General features: G+C 40.8%; 1 protein-coding gene across 1 annotated transcript in view; it reads right to left on the bottom strand.

The window, feature by feature from the left end:
- The window catches only part of XDH (xanthine dehydrogenase), a 52,978-nt gene extending 41,649 nt beyond the window's left edge, over window positions 1-11,329 (bottom strand). Inside the window, exons 1-4 of the mRNA XM_074144417.1 lie at window positions 11,150-11,329; window positions 4,287-4,344; window positions 1,848-1,944; window positions 520-628 (exon numbers count right to left, since the gene is read on the bottom strand). Of these exons, the coding sequence (XP_074000518.1) occupies window positions 520-628; window positions 1,848-1,944; window positions 4,287-4,344; window positions 11,150-11,203 (318 nt within the window). The 5' untranslated portion in view covers window positions 11,204-11,329. The remainder of the gene's footprint in view (window positions 1-519; window positions 629-1,847; window positions 1,945-4,286; window positions 4,345-11,149) is intronic.
- Between the last annotated feature and the right edge of the window lie 2,845 nt (window positions 11,330-14,174).

Here is a 14,174-nt window from a genome sequence, read left to right as displayed (position 1 = left end):
CAAGGCTTCACATTCCAGTCACTCCTCCCCACCAAGAGTATTTTGCGACTCCAGAAACATCGCTAAACCAAACCTTACTGCACTGCTGTAGGGAAGGTTCTTAACTATGCAGGACAAGAAACCAAGGTCATTCATGGAAGGCCATAGGGGAGCCAAAACCTAACTCAGATTTCCTGGCTCCGAGTCATATAGGCTTTCACCGCGTCAGTGTTCCCATATCCTGGGGTTTAATCCAGGATGTGGACCAAATGCATCCATGTAGCACTAGAACAAAAGCATTAGCAGTTTGGCCAGGAGATCACCAGTTAAATTGTTAGGGCGTAACAGAACTGCAGCATCGACCCTGGAGTCGGATTCCACCACTTAAGTCATTCCTGCAAGTAAAGACTACTCATGTGGAAAGTCAAACTCCTGGCTTTAACATTATGATAGACTTCCTAACACCCCAGAACAGGATTAATTAACATCAGAAGCAAACATGGATAGAAGGTTTTAAAGTTACCAGTATTAATAGCTTACCTGGGCTGGGTGCAGCCTGGATTTTGTGTTCCCTATGCCTTCAACAGTAGTTACAGCTACGTGATGAAGGGCACAGACAGGGAAGAGGCAAGCATTGGCAGTATGGTGGCTAAAATAATAAATTAAGGCCATTTCATTTGACAGTGCTGCTCAACAAAGGAAAAAGGGAACAGGAGGACTGAAGAGTACTCGGAAACTGTAGCAGTGGACACAACAGGAGGACTTAAAGAGATGTGATACAGGTATTAGTTACAAGCCAAATCCTACAGCACCTACTCAGCCAAAGTTCTCATCAACTTCACCTGGTGTTTAAACTGGCTATACACCACAGGATTTGATCTAGAAATAACTTTAAACATCCTTGTTGCATGTTAAGCTACAAAGCCCATGTAAGTAATGTACAGGGGCAGACTACAAATACCAAGATGTTATACAGCTGGCCTGGCCCGCTCACAAAGTTAAATAAGAGCACAAAGCTATTGGCCTTTTACCAAGGAAACTGTTTCTAGATGGTAGACATGGGGAAAAAGACCAGGTTGAAGGCAAAATAGAATAACGCTGCCAAAATCCTTACAGGAACTAGCTACTCCATTTTATTTCTATCAAGACAGGATAATAACCCTAAAGATATCATATTCAAGGCCATGCTACTAAGCAGGACCACTAAGTTAGATGATCCCAAGTTAAAGTTTGCCCAAGCATTATTCCAAATATATGTAAGATTTCAGTGCTTTCCATTACCCACAGTAAAAATAACCTGAGGTCTGTCCCTCTGCCTTATCCTCTCTCTACATTCCTCTTTTTGCTTGTTTTGCTTCACTCTTCAATTAATTAAAGTGAGAACAGAAGGAAAGTTATGTCTCAGGAAATAAGAGTTATTCTGAAGGTTCCAACAGAAGTAGAGAGAAAGTGAACATTTGCTGGCATATAGAAACCAGATAATTGCAGTAATACAATAGCAGTAAAGATTGTATTTTATCACAGTAATCATCGTCTGAGTCATCACAGCAAAAAGTTATATTACATTGCAAGAAAGGAACATGATTTTCTGAATTGGGAAAAAGCAGATAGCCTGAGTGCTAAAGCCAGTGTAGATATTTCAGGGCATAATGAAATAGCTCCCTATCAGCACTGTGCAATGCTGTAGCAATACATACTTTCTTGTCTTAGCCTTTTGAGTTTATGTTCGGAAAGTGAAAAATTATGTTCTGGCAGAAACATACATTATATAACTTTTTTTTAAAAATAGTACCACATCTGGAATGTCAAGAACCTGGATCTGTCCCCATTTTATTTCTCAGTTGAAGAGTTCAGATTGCAAAGGATACAGGATTTTCTTCCGAAAGGGATCATACTTGGATATCATAACAGTGCAAGCACCACATCCACCTTCTCCACAGCCTAGTTTGGTTCCACATAGGCCCACTGAGAGAACAGGAATCAAGGAAAACACGAAGAGTGTTGGCAGAAGCCTGCTCAAACAGTTGTCAATCAAGGCTGAGCAACAAGTTCTTGCTGGAAACCAAGCACTCATTTTTTCCTGCTTAATAATTTAACATCAGCAAAGTTTCAAATGCTGGCATGTGAGCTTTGAGATCAAAATCCAAAGGCCTAATAAGGAGGCAATCTACATTCCAATAGACTCAGAATGAACAAAAAACTTCTGAACTTCAACAGTTCCCACTTTCCATTAGACTCAGAAAAGGAAATGACATAAGGGAGACAAAGCACTCAGTAAGAGTGTTTTGAGAAGTTTTTTGCTCCTTCTGAGCAGGGTCTGTTCAGCCATGCAGTCACATCCCTGAGACGCATGGCGACATCTCCTTCAGCATCTCTCATTAGTGGTGGCTGACTTCTTCTTACACCTGGTGATCCCTACCATCTCCAGAGTCACAGTCTGACCACCTTAGCTTCTCTCTTGGCCCCATTTATGATGACTTCCCCATTGCTAGGGACAAAACCAGCCAAGCACGCTCCCCAGTAGCCTGGTTCCCATAAAACCACAGAAGGGAGACACTGAGAGCCAGAGCTAGGGGAGATGCACAGAACCACTGCACAGACACTTGAGGATTCACAAAGCACGTGGACTGGCCCAAATAGATTCCTCCTTAGGCTGCAGAGCACACATCTGTACTTCACACCCAGGCATTACATCAAATGTTCTGCAAAGGGACTTCAGGAGAGAATTCCTTGAGGCACTTCCCCTTTGGGTTCCTTCACTCATTAGAAGGCAATTAGATGCTGTAATTTATTGCGAAGAGGATTGGTCAATGCTGAGAGACTTTTGGTGGGAAAAGAACAGCTGCTTTCATTGGCAATGGACATGTGCCTGTGCTGAGATAAACAACTTAGGCCTGTGGAAAAGCAACAGGCATCGTGATATAGGAAAATCAAATCATCTTTGCCTTCACTGCAAAGACTCTGGAACTATTTTTTCTATAGAACCATAGAATGATTTAGGTTGGAAAAGACCTTTAAGATCATCGAGCCCAACTATAAACCTAACACTGCCAAGTCCACCACTAAAAGTCCACCATGGTCCCTAAGCACCATGTCTATTTTTCATACAATCATGTGCCTGCTTCAGCAGAAATCTAATTTTCCTATGCCATCCAATGTTTCTCTTGACGACAGTGATAATCTACCTCAATAAAACATGTTTCTCAAAGTATTTGCCTGGCCCTAACCAGACATCTACAAAATAAGGTCACCAGAATGTTCATGTAGATGATTAGAAGATTATACAGAGCTTTAATTATCTCTTTACAAAGATATTTGCATTAGATATTAAGAAGCTTAGACATAAAACGTTTAGGAGTAAGAAGTGCACACAGGCACAGGAGTCATGCCATTTAATTTTCCTCCTGAACTTTAACCACCCAAGGTACAGTCAGACAAAACAGGGCTCTTAGTTCTGCTGGAAACCCTGAAGTGGAGTGTGATTTATATCCCCATACTTCCTTCAGATCCCAGACAAATAGAACACGGCAACATGGTGAAATAAGTACATGTGATTCTTTTTAAGGAATACACCAATGCAGATGTGAACAGTTTGGTGTACATGTACACACCCAGCTGGTCAGACAAAACCTCAAAAACATGGGATGACACTACCTACTGAACCAGACCCCGTATAGCCAGCCTGGTCATCACAGTAATAGCTACCCAGCTCCTGAAGCTAATCTGACTCACGTGTTGACCAGTTTCAAACAGGAGTGAAACGTGACTGCTCGCATCCGCTCATGTAAACATGCCCACAGTGTGTGCTGGGAACCCCTGCCTCTGAGTTTGCACCCCTAGATCATCTGGTAAAGAAGCCACAGGATAATCAAGTTATTGGGTATTAACTATCCAGTAATATCCAAATTATTGGATAATACAGCAAGCAGCTCAAGTAGCTGTAATGTTTTGGCCAGAAAATATGATTTGTGTGGAACAAACTTAAATTTCCTTCAATTTTATTGTCATCTCAATACTGCTTTCTTTCCATCACATTCTAATTCCTAGCAATTCTGAGTTTTCTTATTAAAGTATTAATAAATTCTATAACTTTATCTAAAGTATATTATTTAAAATTGGCTATTTTCTAAGCTTGGAATACCAGCTGTAATCTTTGCCAGCAAGAAATACCAGACCACGCAGAGCACTCGCTCTTATACCCTGTGCACAAGCACTGTCTAGCACTCAAGTGACCGGCAGAACAGTAAACAATTATGAAATGCTGTCGGCATCCAAAGCCGCCTGCAGTTTCTGCTGACACCGGATACATTTTCTTCGTAGATAGGTTAGCAGAGTCGTTTCTGGGTCCACATCTTTTTCCACCACCTGCAAGAAGGGAAAGGTACTGTTACGCACAGAATGCTTTACAACACAGACTATGTTTGTTGGAAGGAGAAAGTTTGGTCTTTATGCAACTTTGTTTCCAAAGCAGGAGAAGAATCACTGATTAATTCTCCTGACTAGGTTCAGCAATGTTGGTCGTGTATCCAGACACAAGATTTCCTTGAATTTATTGTGACAGAGAAAAGTATATGCGTTACATACATCAGAGCTTTTCCAACCATGGCACGCTGAGGCAAATGTTAAAAAACCCTGCATCAAAAATAGCAAACAGAATTAGTAGTGAGCAGAGAGAGAAAGAACTGTGTTTTGTACTCAAGTTTTGAATTTCTGACACCTCCCCAAATTGCATCTCATCTTTATTGACTGTACATAACTGACCCCTATCCCTTCTCCTTCTTACTATTATGAGCAGATAAACAGAATGACAGAAACTGCATCAGTCATAGACTTTGCAGAGAGAAAAATCAACAGTGGGAACCCTAACATGACCACTGCAGGACAGACTGCAAGTACCAATCACCTTGAAGTTTCTCTTTCTTCCCTGCTAACGCTAAATCAATCAGTGTCACATTAGTAGCCATCCTAAATGTGAAATTCCAGCCAAGGAGAAATTCTCCCTGCACATTTTGAGTCAGCTCCATCCTATCAGTGAACAACACTATTAGTAGTTATCTATTAGACATAAAATTAGATTTTACTTCAACCTCTGCCCCATGGTCAGAAACCAAAGTTCTGCTGCAGAGCTTGTCTTCCTCTTTTTCTGTTATTAATAGAGTGTCAAGAAACTTTTCCAAATTCACTGTGTGCCAGAATGTAATCAAGCGTTCTTGGCTCTTACATTGTGCAAGTCCTAAGTACAATAGTTACAGTTTATTTAAATTAATCACTCCTGGTTTGAAGGGTAAATTGAAACAGAGGTCACTTGTGCAAGGCTTTTTTCTTACTGATAAGAAACCTTCACAACCTCTGTGCTGCTTCAATTTTATGCCTTTGACACGTGACAGGGTTATTCTAAAGAGACAAGGTTCATACTTCCTATTTGAGTCCATGTTTTTACAACTATCTGATAAAGTTACTGCTACAAAACACAACTGGTCGTTTTTTGCACATCTCATCCCTGCATTGGAGATAATCTACAAAAAAACAGAGTTCGTTCATCCAGCTTGGGAATACCTTACTGTAAATCACGCAGCACCCATACTGCTGCTGTTCAGAGCAGGGTGCTCCTGTTCCCTCAGCTTCCGGATGCATCGAAACCAGTAAGAGCATGCAGTGGCTCTCTCACGACCAGTTGGTTCAGAGTAAGCACATATATCCCTCTGCAGGAGATCAGTAAAGAGACAGATATGACCAGATAAGTCCAAAAATGCCTGTGACTATGAGTGGCCGATGGACAAAAGGCCTTTCATGCCATTTCACAGGCAAAGAGCCTTCCCAAGCAACTCACACTCTCACAGTCAAGCTAAGCTTCTTCCTCAGGGCTGCTTTCTTTCCTCAGTGGCCACTGCAAACCCTTCCAAATCAGCTTCCAAGACAGCCAGGCACAGAGAAATAGCTTCAGAATAGTTTTCCAGATAGTTAAAGACTATAGAGATTATTCTATGTTTAGATCAAAGAAATGTCTCAAGAAGTTTTCTTGAAAGAATCCAAGAAGCACTCCATTATGTACTCAAACCAAGTGATTAAAAGTTTGGCCCAATGGCTCCTTTTCAGGAAGTTAAGTAAGAAATAAAACACAGGCCTAATTCTTCATTTCAGCAAAGCATTTAGCCACTCAGATCTACAGAATTTTAGTGAAGCACTTAAGAACGTTTTAAACTTTAAAGTCAAAGCTTTGCTCAACTTCATGAGGAAGAGGCTCCCACTACGCAGGAGAACATGTCCTGAACAACCCACACTCTTACCCTGGTCAAACTGACAGCCCAGGATTCCTATTTCAGCCACTTCACTCCACTGTGGCTGTACATCTGCAATGCTGGTAGAGATCTGGGATCAGAGGGAGATAAGGGGTAAGAGTTTAGAGGACATTCTGGATTAAACCAAATCTCAAATGTCAGAGAGCGAGGAATAATTTCTTTGCATTCAGATTCCTCGTGAGGGTACGTTTGTTTATGAGTCTTTCTTGCTGGCCACAGAGTAAGAACTTTTTACTGTTCCTGCCAATTGTCATTGATGCTGGTTTTGTCCTCCAGCATGTCATTCCTCCAGCGGTTTGTTACAATCACCTGCTGTGATTTGTTCTTAAAATATTTTAAAACCCTGTGGGTGGGGATAACATCTTCTCTCATCTGATGCCCAGAACAATATAATTCACAGCTTAATATTTTACCCATCAAAACAATCCTTGCTCACCTTTCCCAGTGTCCTTGGACAGAAGGAAACTGAATTATATCCATTGCCTTCAGTGGGAGTAGGATCAGCCTAGTAGATATTGCAATTAAAGAAATATTTCCTTTTGGGCCAGTTACTCTTTGGTTTTTTTGGTGTGGTTTTTTTTTTTTTTAAACAAATGTCATATTGCTAGATACATCAGAGTGATGGCTACATTTTGACAGGCTCACAACTGTGGATTTTACTGCATGTGGTAACTTAAATATTAATCAAATGCAGAAAGAAACTTTGTTAGAAATGTTAGGATGGCACTGACAGTCAAATGACTCCCAACAAATTTGCTGTGTACTGCTATGTTTTTACTACACATCTATTTGTCTGCTGATTCTAAGAATCTTAAACACTCAGATCACCTCATCAGGGAGACCAGCCAGGCCCTATCGTTCTTCAAGCTGCAAGTCCTACACGGAACAAATTCCTAAGCACAAGTGTGCACTCTTAGAGCCCCTGGGCTGGTCCAGAAAGATGTTGATCTCACTTCCCGGTGATTTCGTGTAGAAAACTTGGATCTCAAATATTTTGTTTGCTGTCTACTCTACCTGCCTTTCACTAATTCGGATAACTTCGCCTTTACAACATCATATTTAAATTAGTATTTGCAGAAGGTTAAAAAAATGGATTTTTCAATTTAAAAGAACAGTAGTTGAGCAAGGTAAATAAAGGAACAGAAAGGAGAAGAAAACGGAAACTTTCCTAGTTTACCAAACAACATGCTAAGCTTTCTATCTGCTAGGGTCTTTGAATAAGAAACAGATGCTTTTCTGAACAACAACTCCCATTCAATCATTAGTCTTTAGTCGCCTAATTAGTTGAAAGAAGAGAAGGTGAGAGGTTTTAACTAGATTGCCACACAGCAAGTCACACTAGTCAATGGTAAAAGTCCCCCTGGACCTTAAAATCTGTGAATGTGTATTCCTGAAGTCAATGAGAAATTTCAAATTCATTTACTAGGGAAAAGGATTAGAACACAGATGAACAAACTGAATATAACCACACAATGTAAATCTGCTATTGGTCATGAGAACATTTTGTTCTGCTTTAAACCAGCACGCTGAAAACTTGTAATTCACTGTTTATATAGGACCCAGAGGGTCCCAAAACTCAAAAAAGTCCTGTATTTTGGCTGGTCCTGTCTGCAATCAAACATCCACAGCCTTTGAAAGAGGTCTAATGTGGCTTCCAGCATAGACCCCTTCTTGACATTCAGGATAGAAATATTGACTCAATGTGTTTGAACTGAAATTACACGCTACATGTGCGCGAGACAGACTTGTCAGCTGAGGAAAACAAAATTGCCACTATTAGCTTTAAATTGTGTGTGTTGTTTTCCATTCTAGTCTAGGCAGACCATCAAGATAACTTGGTGTTAGTCGTGTGCCAAGCTTTATGTCCAGTGAAGTAAACAGGTGCTTAAAATAAACGATCCTGAATGTGAAGTATGCTCAGCTGTTCTCAGGAGACTTTTTCTTGACAGCACTGCAGACTGGATGAATGCAAGAGGGAAGGATTTGCTGCCATCGGAGTCCCTATCTTATCAACCACCTCTTATCATGCAGTTTTGTCCTATGACAGAGTATCAGCAGCACGTTAGCAATGTCGAGCTGTCACAAACTCATACAGCAGTAACCTTTCCCACTGGCCACGCTTATCACATGCTTTGCAGTGAATCGACTGGAATATTTAGTCAGGACTCCAGATGGATGGAGCCATATCCAAACGTGCTACCTGCTCTTCCAGCAGCATTGCCCAGGCACTTCTCACCACTCCTCCCATCACATAACCTTTCCTGTGCAGAAACGTCCCAACAAACTCCACATTTGTCACCACAGATCAGATGCCCCAAGAGTCCAATTCTCTCTCTTTAAACCTGCATTTGGTGGGGGTGTAACTCCAGCCACTTTGGCATCACACCCAAAATGGGAATAGAAAAAATAACGTCACTGGAGGCTCTGGGTAGAGTACAACCCAGGAAGCCCTCTCCTCTCTGATCAAGTGGAACCTGCTCCTTTGCTAGCACCTGTGGTTCCATGAGCCAGCAGGGAAAGATGCTGAGAAGATAGCATCAACACACGGAATGAGTTGGTATCACTGGTAGTATTAATCCTTCCCTGGTGGTTTTTTTTTAGCCAACAACTGCCAAGATCACACTGCGATAAACATCTTTAAATATGCACAAGGTCAGCTCTGAGATGTGGCTATTCCATAAAAGTGGAAAAGTGTGCACTTCCATAAAAATTGCTGAAATGCACCAAGGGCAATCCCATTCACAGCATGTTTGTTAGCTCCAGCACATCACAAAAACAGACAGCAGATACAAAAGGAACTGGTTGTCTTCTGCTGCTACCCTTCAGGGTCCAGGCTGCTCTTTCTCCCTTCTCTGCCTCTACCCACATGCATAAGAGTCCCACAGAACCAGTTCTGTGCAGCTCAGACTCTTCTCCTTTGCTTTGACTAATACACAGTTTCAGATGTTAGCCAAGAGTCTCCCCCAGGAAGACAGGCTTTTCTACCCATTTACACAGTGCAATGCTCCTGTAACACCTGAGCACCAGCCAGTGCTGAAGCAACATCTGCAAATGTATATAGGAATTTGTTTATAAACTCTTCATAACTACCATGAGTGGCATATTGGTTTTGAACCTTAGCTGGTCTGGCATCAGAACTACAATCCTCTTTCATTAGTGCACACCAAAAAAAAGGAAAACAAGACAGTACACTTGGCCTGTATTGCCTGACATGTTTGTGGCAACCTCCTACTGCAAGACTCAAAAAGCTCCCAGTCCACACTCTAAAAACTAGGGTTCAGAGGAGGGATCTGAAGTCGCTAAAACCTTCAGAGAAAGAAGACAACAAGTTATTGGTATACCACCCTGTGCCCGTAATAGCAGAGAATGCATCAGATGAAATTCCCAGATCGTCCTGTGCCACTGCTTCACGATCTCAATTACCAGACTCAACTACCTCACCATGATTAACTTGGAGCTTCACAGTTTTCACGTCCCTCTAGAAACAATGAACGGCTGATATGTCAATTAATGTTGACATATGAACCGTTACTGATCTGTGTGAGCAAAGCTTCAGCTGTCACCCTCTGTAAAACCTCAGAAACAGGGCTGGGTTCTACATCAGTATTACATTCAAGAGCTCTTTCACTAACTTATAATAGATAAACTTCATTCTTCGCTTAACTATTGATACTTAGATAAAACAGAACTTTGATATCAAATGCTCTAGTACCTTGGAAAGTTCAAATTCCAGTCCAGTTTGAGATCCAAATTCATAACCAAAACACCCTAATTGTAGCAACAATCTTATCCACATTTACACTTGATTAAATTAGCACAAAAGATCAACAAAAGCAAAATTGATAGTAATTCTGTGCTAGTCTGTAGAGCCAGCCACAGAGCTTTTTAACCAACAAGAATATTGTGCTATCCCTCAAGGGACTAAAAATTCATTCTCTAGCCCAAACTTTGCGCTGCATGTGATTTACCCCTAAGCAGTGCATAGGGGACACCCACAAACTCCTGTCTCCACAGTACACAGGGGATGTGTAACCCTCTCCCCTCCCAACGGTGCCCAGCTGGAAGCAGCTTTGGTCCATGTTTCCCTTCTCAAGTATCTAGAGAAGGGGAAGACAGTGGGGCAAGACTGGCACGGAGCTGAGCTCAGCAACAGAACTAAATTGGTGCTCATAGTTCAAAAAAAAGGCAGCCTTGACTTGTTACAAGCTTCTAGAAGAGTCAAGGCTGCAGTGAGAGCCAGGGAAAGTCCAAACAGAGAGGGGGCTCTGGGACAAACTGTTCAAAGGCGTCCAGCACATACAAGGACCACCCCACACTCCTGTGAAACACAGTCACTTCTTACGCAATCATCAGCAGCTGATCTAGGAAACAGTATCAGTTAACGGGCTTTGATTTTAAAGGGTTTTCTAGCTTCTTAAGCAGAAATGGAATGAACTTTTTACTTAAATCCCTTTTTAAAAAATCAAATGTCAGAACTACTTACTGAACATATGAATTATATATGGATGCTTACATTTGAGTTAGTTTCCAGATCTGTTGTAATTACTGAAATTATTTCTAGTAGAAATGCCTGTACTAAGTTGGTGCAGCTTTATTTTAAAGTAGTTACCTCAGAATTGCAGTAAATTATTGCCAACAAATCTAAAATGTAAAAGGAACATTATATAGTTGTGTTACTCTTAATAATTCACAAGGTGAAGCCAAAAAAGAGAAGCAGCCACCTAGCAAAGCAATAAATAGTCTTCATAATTTAATATTCAAAAGTCACAGCAACTCTACTGATGTTAGAAAACTTACAGAGGAGGAAAAAAATTACTAGAGAAATAAGTAATCAAGCCACAAGCCAGACAGAAAGCTGGAATCTTCCTTACCTTTTTACCATTCACAAAGAAAACAAGTTCATCCCTTGCCTCATTTGGAGCCATCCTGCGCACCTTTCAAAATTCACTCCACCAGTGCCAGGGATCACCCTTCCCAGAGCAGCCCTACACCCCACAGCGACACGACAAGTAACGTGAGTCTGCCTTAAGAATGTTGGACTTTATTTCTACATCCGTGCCCTGTGAAACCCCATATTATATACGAGCCAAGGGAGAGGCGTGCCAGCTGCCTTTGGTTGGTGCTTCTGCAGCAGGAATGACAGAAAAGGAGCTGGAACCAGCAGAGCGACCCGCCCCCTTTTATATAGCAATAGATCTCAATTCAATCGCGTTCCCTTTAGATTATACTGCCAGGCTCGGGGCACTCGGAGTGTGCCACTGCCACGGCTGCCAGGAATTCACAGTATTTTGCAATCCAATGCAAACTGCAGGGGAGGGGGGTGTGTGTTTCTCCCAACTAGCCCTCACTGACTATTGACAAGAAAAAGCTCTGTGCATAGCCATCCACCTGGCACTCACCACACAGAGATCTCTCACAAGAGCACCTGCTTATTTAAAAATTCCTCAATGCATGCACATCAGCTACTAGATGGGCTGCAAGACTATTCCACTATTTTTCCTTAGAGTTTTAAAGCTACAGCACCCTCCACCTGCAAGGACATAATTTAAACAGATACGTATTTGTGCAGATAAAAGCAATTCTGGAAAACTGACTCAAAAGAGATGCTGGGCTAAGACCATGATGTTTTCACTGGACCCAAAGCATTTAGGCTTGCCTTTTTTGGCTTAATCCTCACATCCTGGATCCTTGGTGCATTTTGCCACTGAAATGCAGAGGAAAGTCAATTTTTTGAAGAATTTTTTGTCTTCCATTTCTTTGGGGGTGGATCTCTCCTGATTTCTCTATTACACAACCATACATCTGTGCATTATTTAAGTCTTCTTGGTTTTGTCGCAGAATTATCCACAGACCCCTAGATGTGACGTGTATTGGTTTCACGAACAAGATATCTAAACCTCTAGTTCCAGTTGAAAACTCCTCCACAAAACAGCATGATTCCAAAGTCTCATGGAAGTTTCCTAGCACTGTACTTAACCTCATCGTTCCATTTTGATTTTTGTGACTTTGCTTTCATTCTTCAGCATACCAGGCTCTTTAGTTTCAAGTAGGTTTTTCTTGTTTTCTTAAAATCCCTGGGAAAACACTACGGCAAAGTCTCTCTCCCAGGAACTCTCATTCTCTAAGCAATACTGCTTCAGCAGGGGAGTTGGACTAGATGATCTATATGGTCCCTTCCAACTCTAAAAAAAAAATTCAGTGAAATTCAGTGAACCTCTCTGAACAATTCACAAAGAAACAAAACCTAATTAAATTACCATTTCCAGAAATAGTCTTTCCTTCAATATTTTAGAAATATGTTGGAGTGAATACAATATGTACATTATTTTTACCGGCTTTATTCCATTGCCCAATCTACCCCCTAAAAAAAGTTATTTTATAACAAGCGTCAAACATTGTCTCAGCACTTCTTTGCAGGCGTTCAGTTTGCTGAAAGTATAGTTCATAACAAATTTGTGCTTAACAACAGCTGCCTTAATCTACTCTTAAAGTGAAGCTAAGAGCTCCGAACTGCAGAGCTGAACAAGTGCTGACACCTATTGTCTGGCACCTCCCACTTTGTAATACCAGAATATTATAAAAACGACACTTTTCTCCAAGAAATCTTCAGCTCCATTACTTTATATCTCTGTGAAAATTTACACAAACACTACCCTTACGTAGCAAGCATCTCAAAATTAGCGTACACAAGCTTAGTACTCATAAATAGTTTTGTAATATTTTAAACAACAATTATTACTCATAACCACAAGTAATATGTTACAGCAACCTTAAAGCAACTAGCCATTACAGCATACATCAAACATGTTTAGTTTCCTAATCTGTATTTTCCATAATGCATGACGTTCTTTTTTAGGTTTAACAACGGCATGTAATCATGTCATCTCTTCTTTAAGGAATGCCATGTGTAAATTTGTGCCTAGCCTTGGTGATAACCTTATAGCTAAACTATCCATGTCTCCTAAATCAGTAAACAGCATTTTATGATATTCTATCATAATGTTTATTTTTCACCCATAAACCCACTATATGTGTAATATAAAAATAAAGATAAATGCATCCATAATAGTGACCACTACAAGTAGATTACAGAGTGATATAAACCTTCATACCTCATCTCAGCAGTGTCACTGATCACACAATACCAAATTCATTCATTCTCTCACAGCCCTGACAGGATAGTCTGTTACTGTACCCATTTCACAGGTAGAGAATGAAGACACCTATAACAGGAATTTTCCAAATCCTTTAAATAACTCTGGAGCATGAGAGCTTGTGCCGCTGAAGCCTCTTCACCATTTTCGGAAATCCTGCCCCAAACAGAACAGAAGTCTATCAGAAATTACAGAGGGGAAAGTGGGGAAAAAACCCACAAATCCAAACCTCAGTAAACTTCTATAACATACTGATATCTCCATTAGCATAGAACTCCCTTAAGTGAGCTAAAATTAACAACTTTTGTCAATCAAACAAAGTACGAGACAAAGCATTCTGACTTACCAGACAGTTAAAGTCTAGCAGGTTTCCCAGTCTGGAAATCATCCCTTTGCCTATTCATAAATCACAGATGGGTATGTTTTAGAAGTTCAAAATTCCCTGCAGCCTCACTCACTTATTAAAGAGCTCAGAAAGCAGTAGATATTAGTCAGGAATAAAAGAATAGAAAAATAAAAAAAATAGTAGCTGGCTTTTCTCATTCTGACTGGTTAATCCTGCAGACCTGGCTGTTGCAATCATAATGGTAATCTTCTTCCACAGGTGATCATATGCATAACTCAATAAATATAGTGAAATTTACGGAAACACCATTCCTGCCTGAGGAGTTTACCTCCAGAATTAGGTAAATGCATGAAAGCACAACAACAAACCAATACCTGAGGTAATAAAGGCTTAAAA

Source organism: Numenius arquata, chromosome 2 (genome assembly GCF_964106895.1).
Source record: "Numenius arquata chromosome 2, bNumArq3.hap1.1, whole genome shotgun sequence".
Classification (NCBI taxonomy): domain Eukaryota; kingdom Metazoa; phylum Chordata; class Aves; order Charadriiformes; family Scolopacidae; genus Numenius; species Numenius arquata.
Note: the sequence above shows the minus strand (reverse complement) of the source record. Positions and strands in the feature narration are given on the sequence as shown.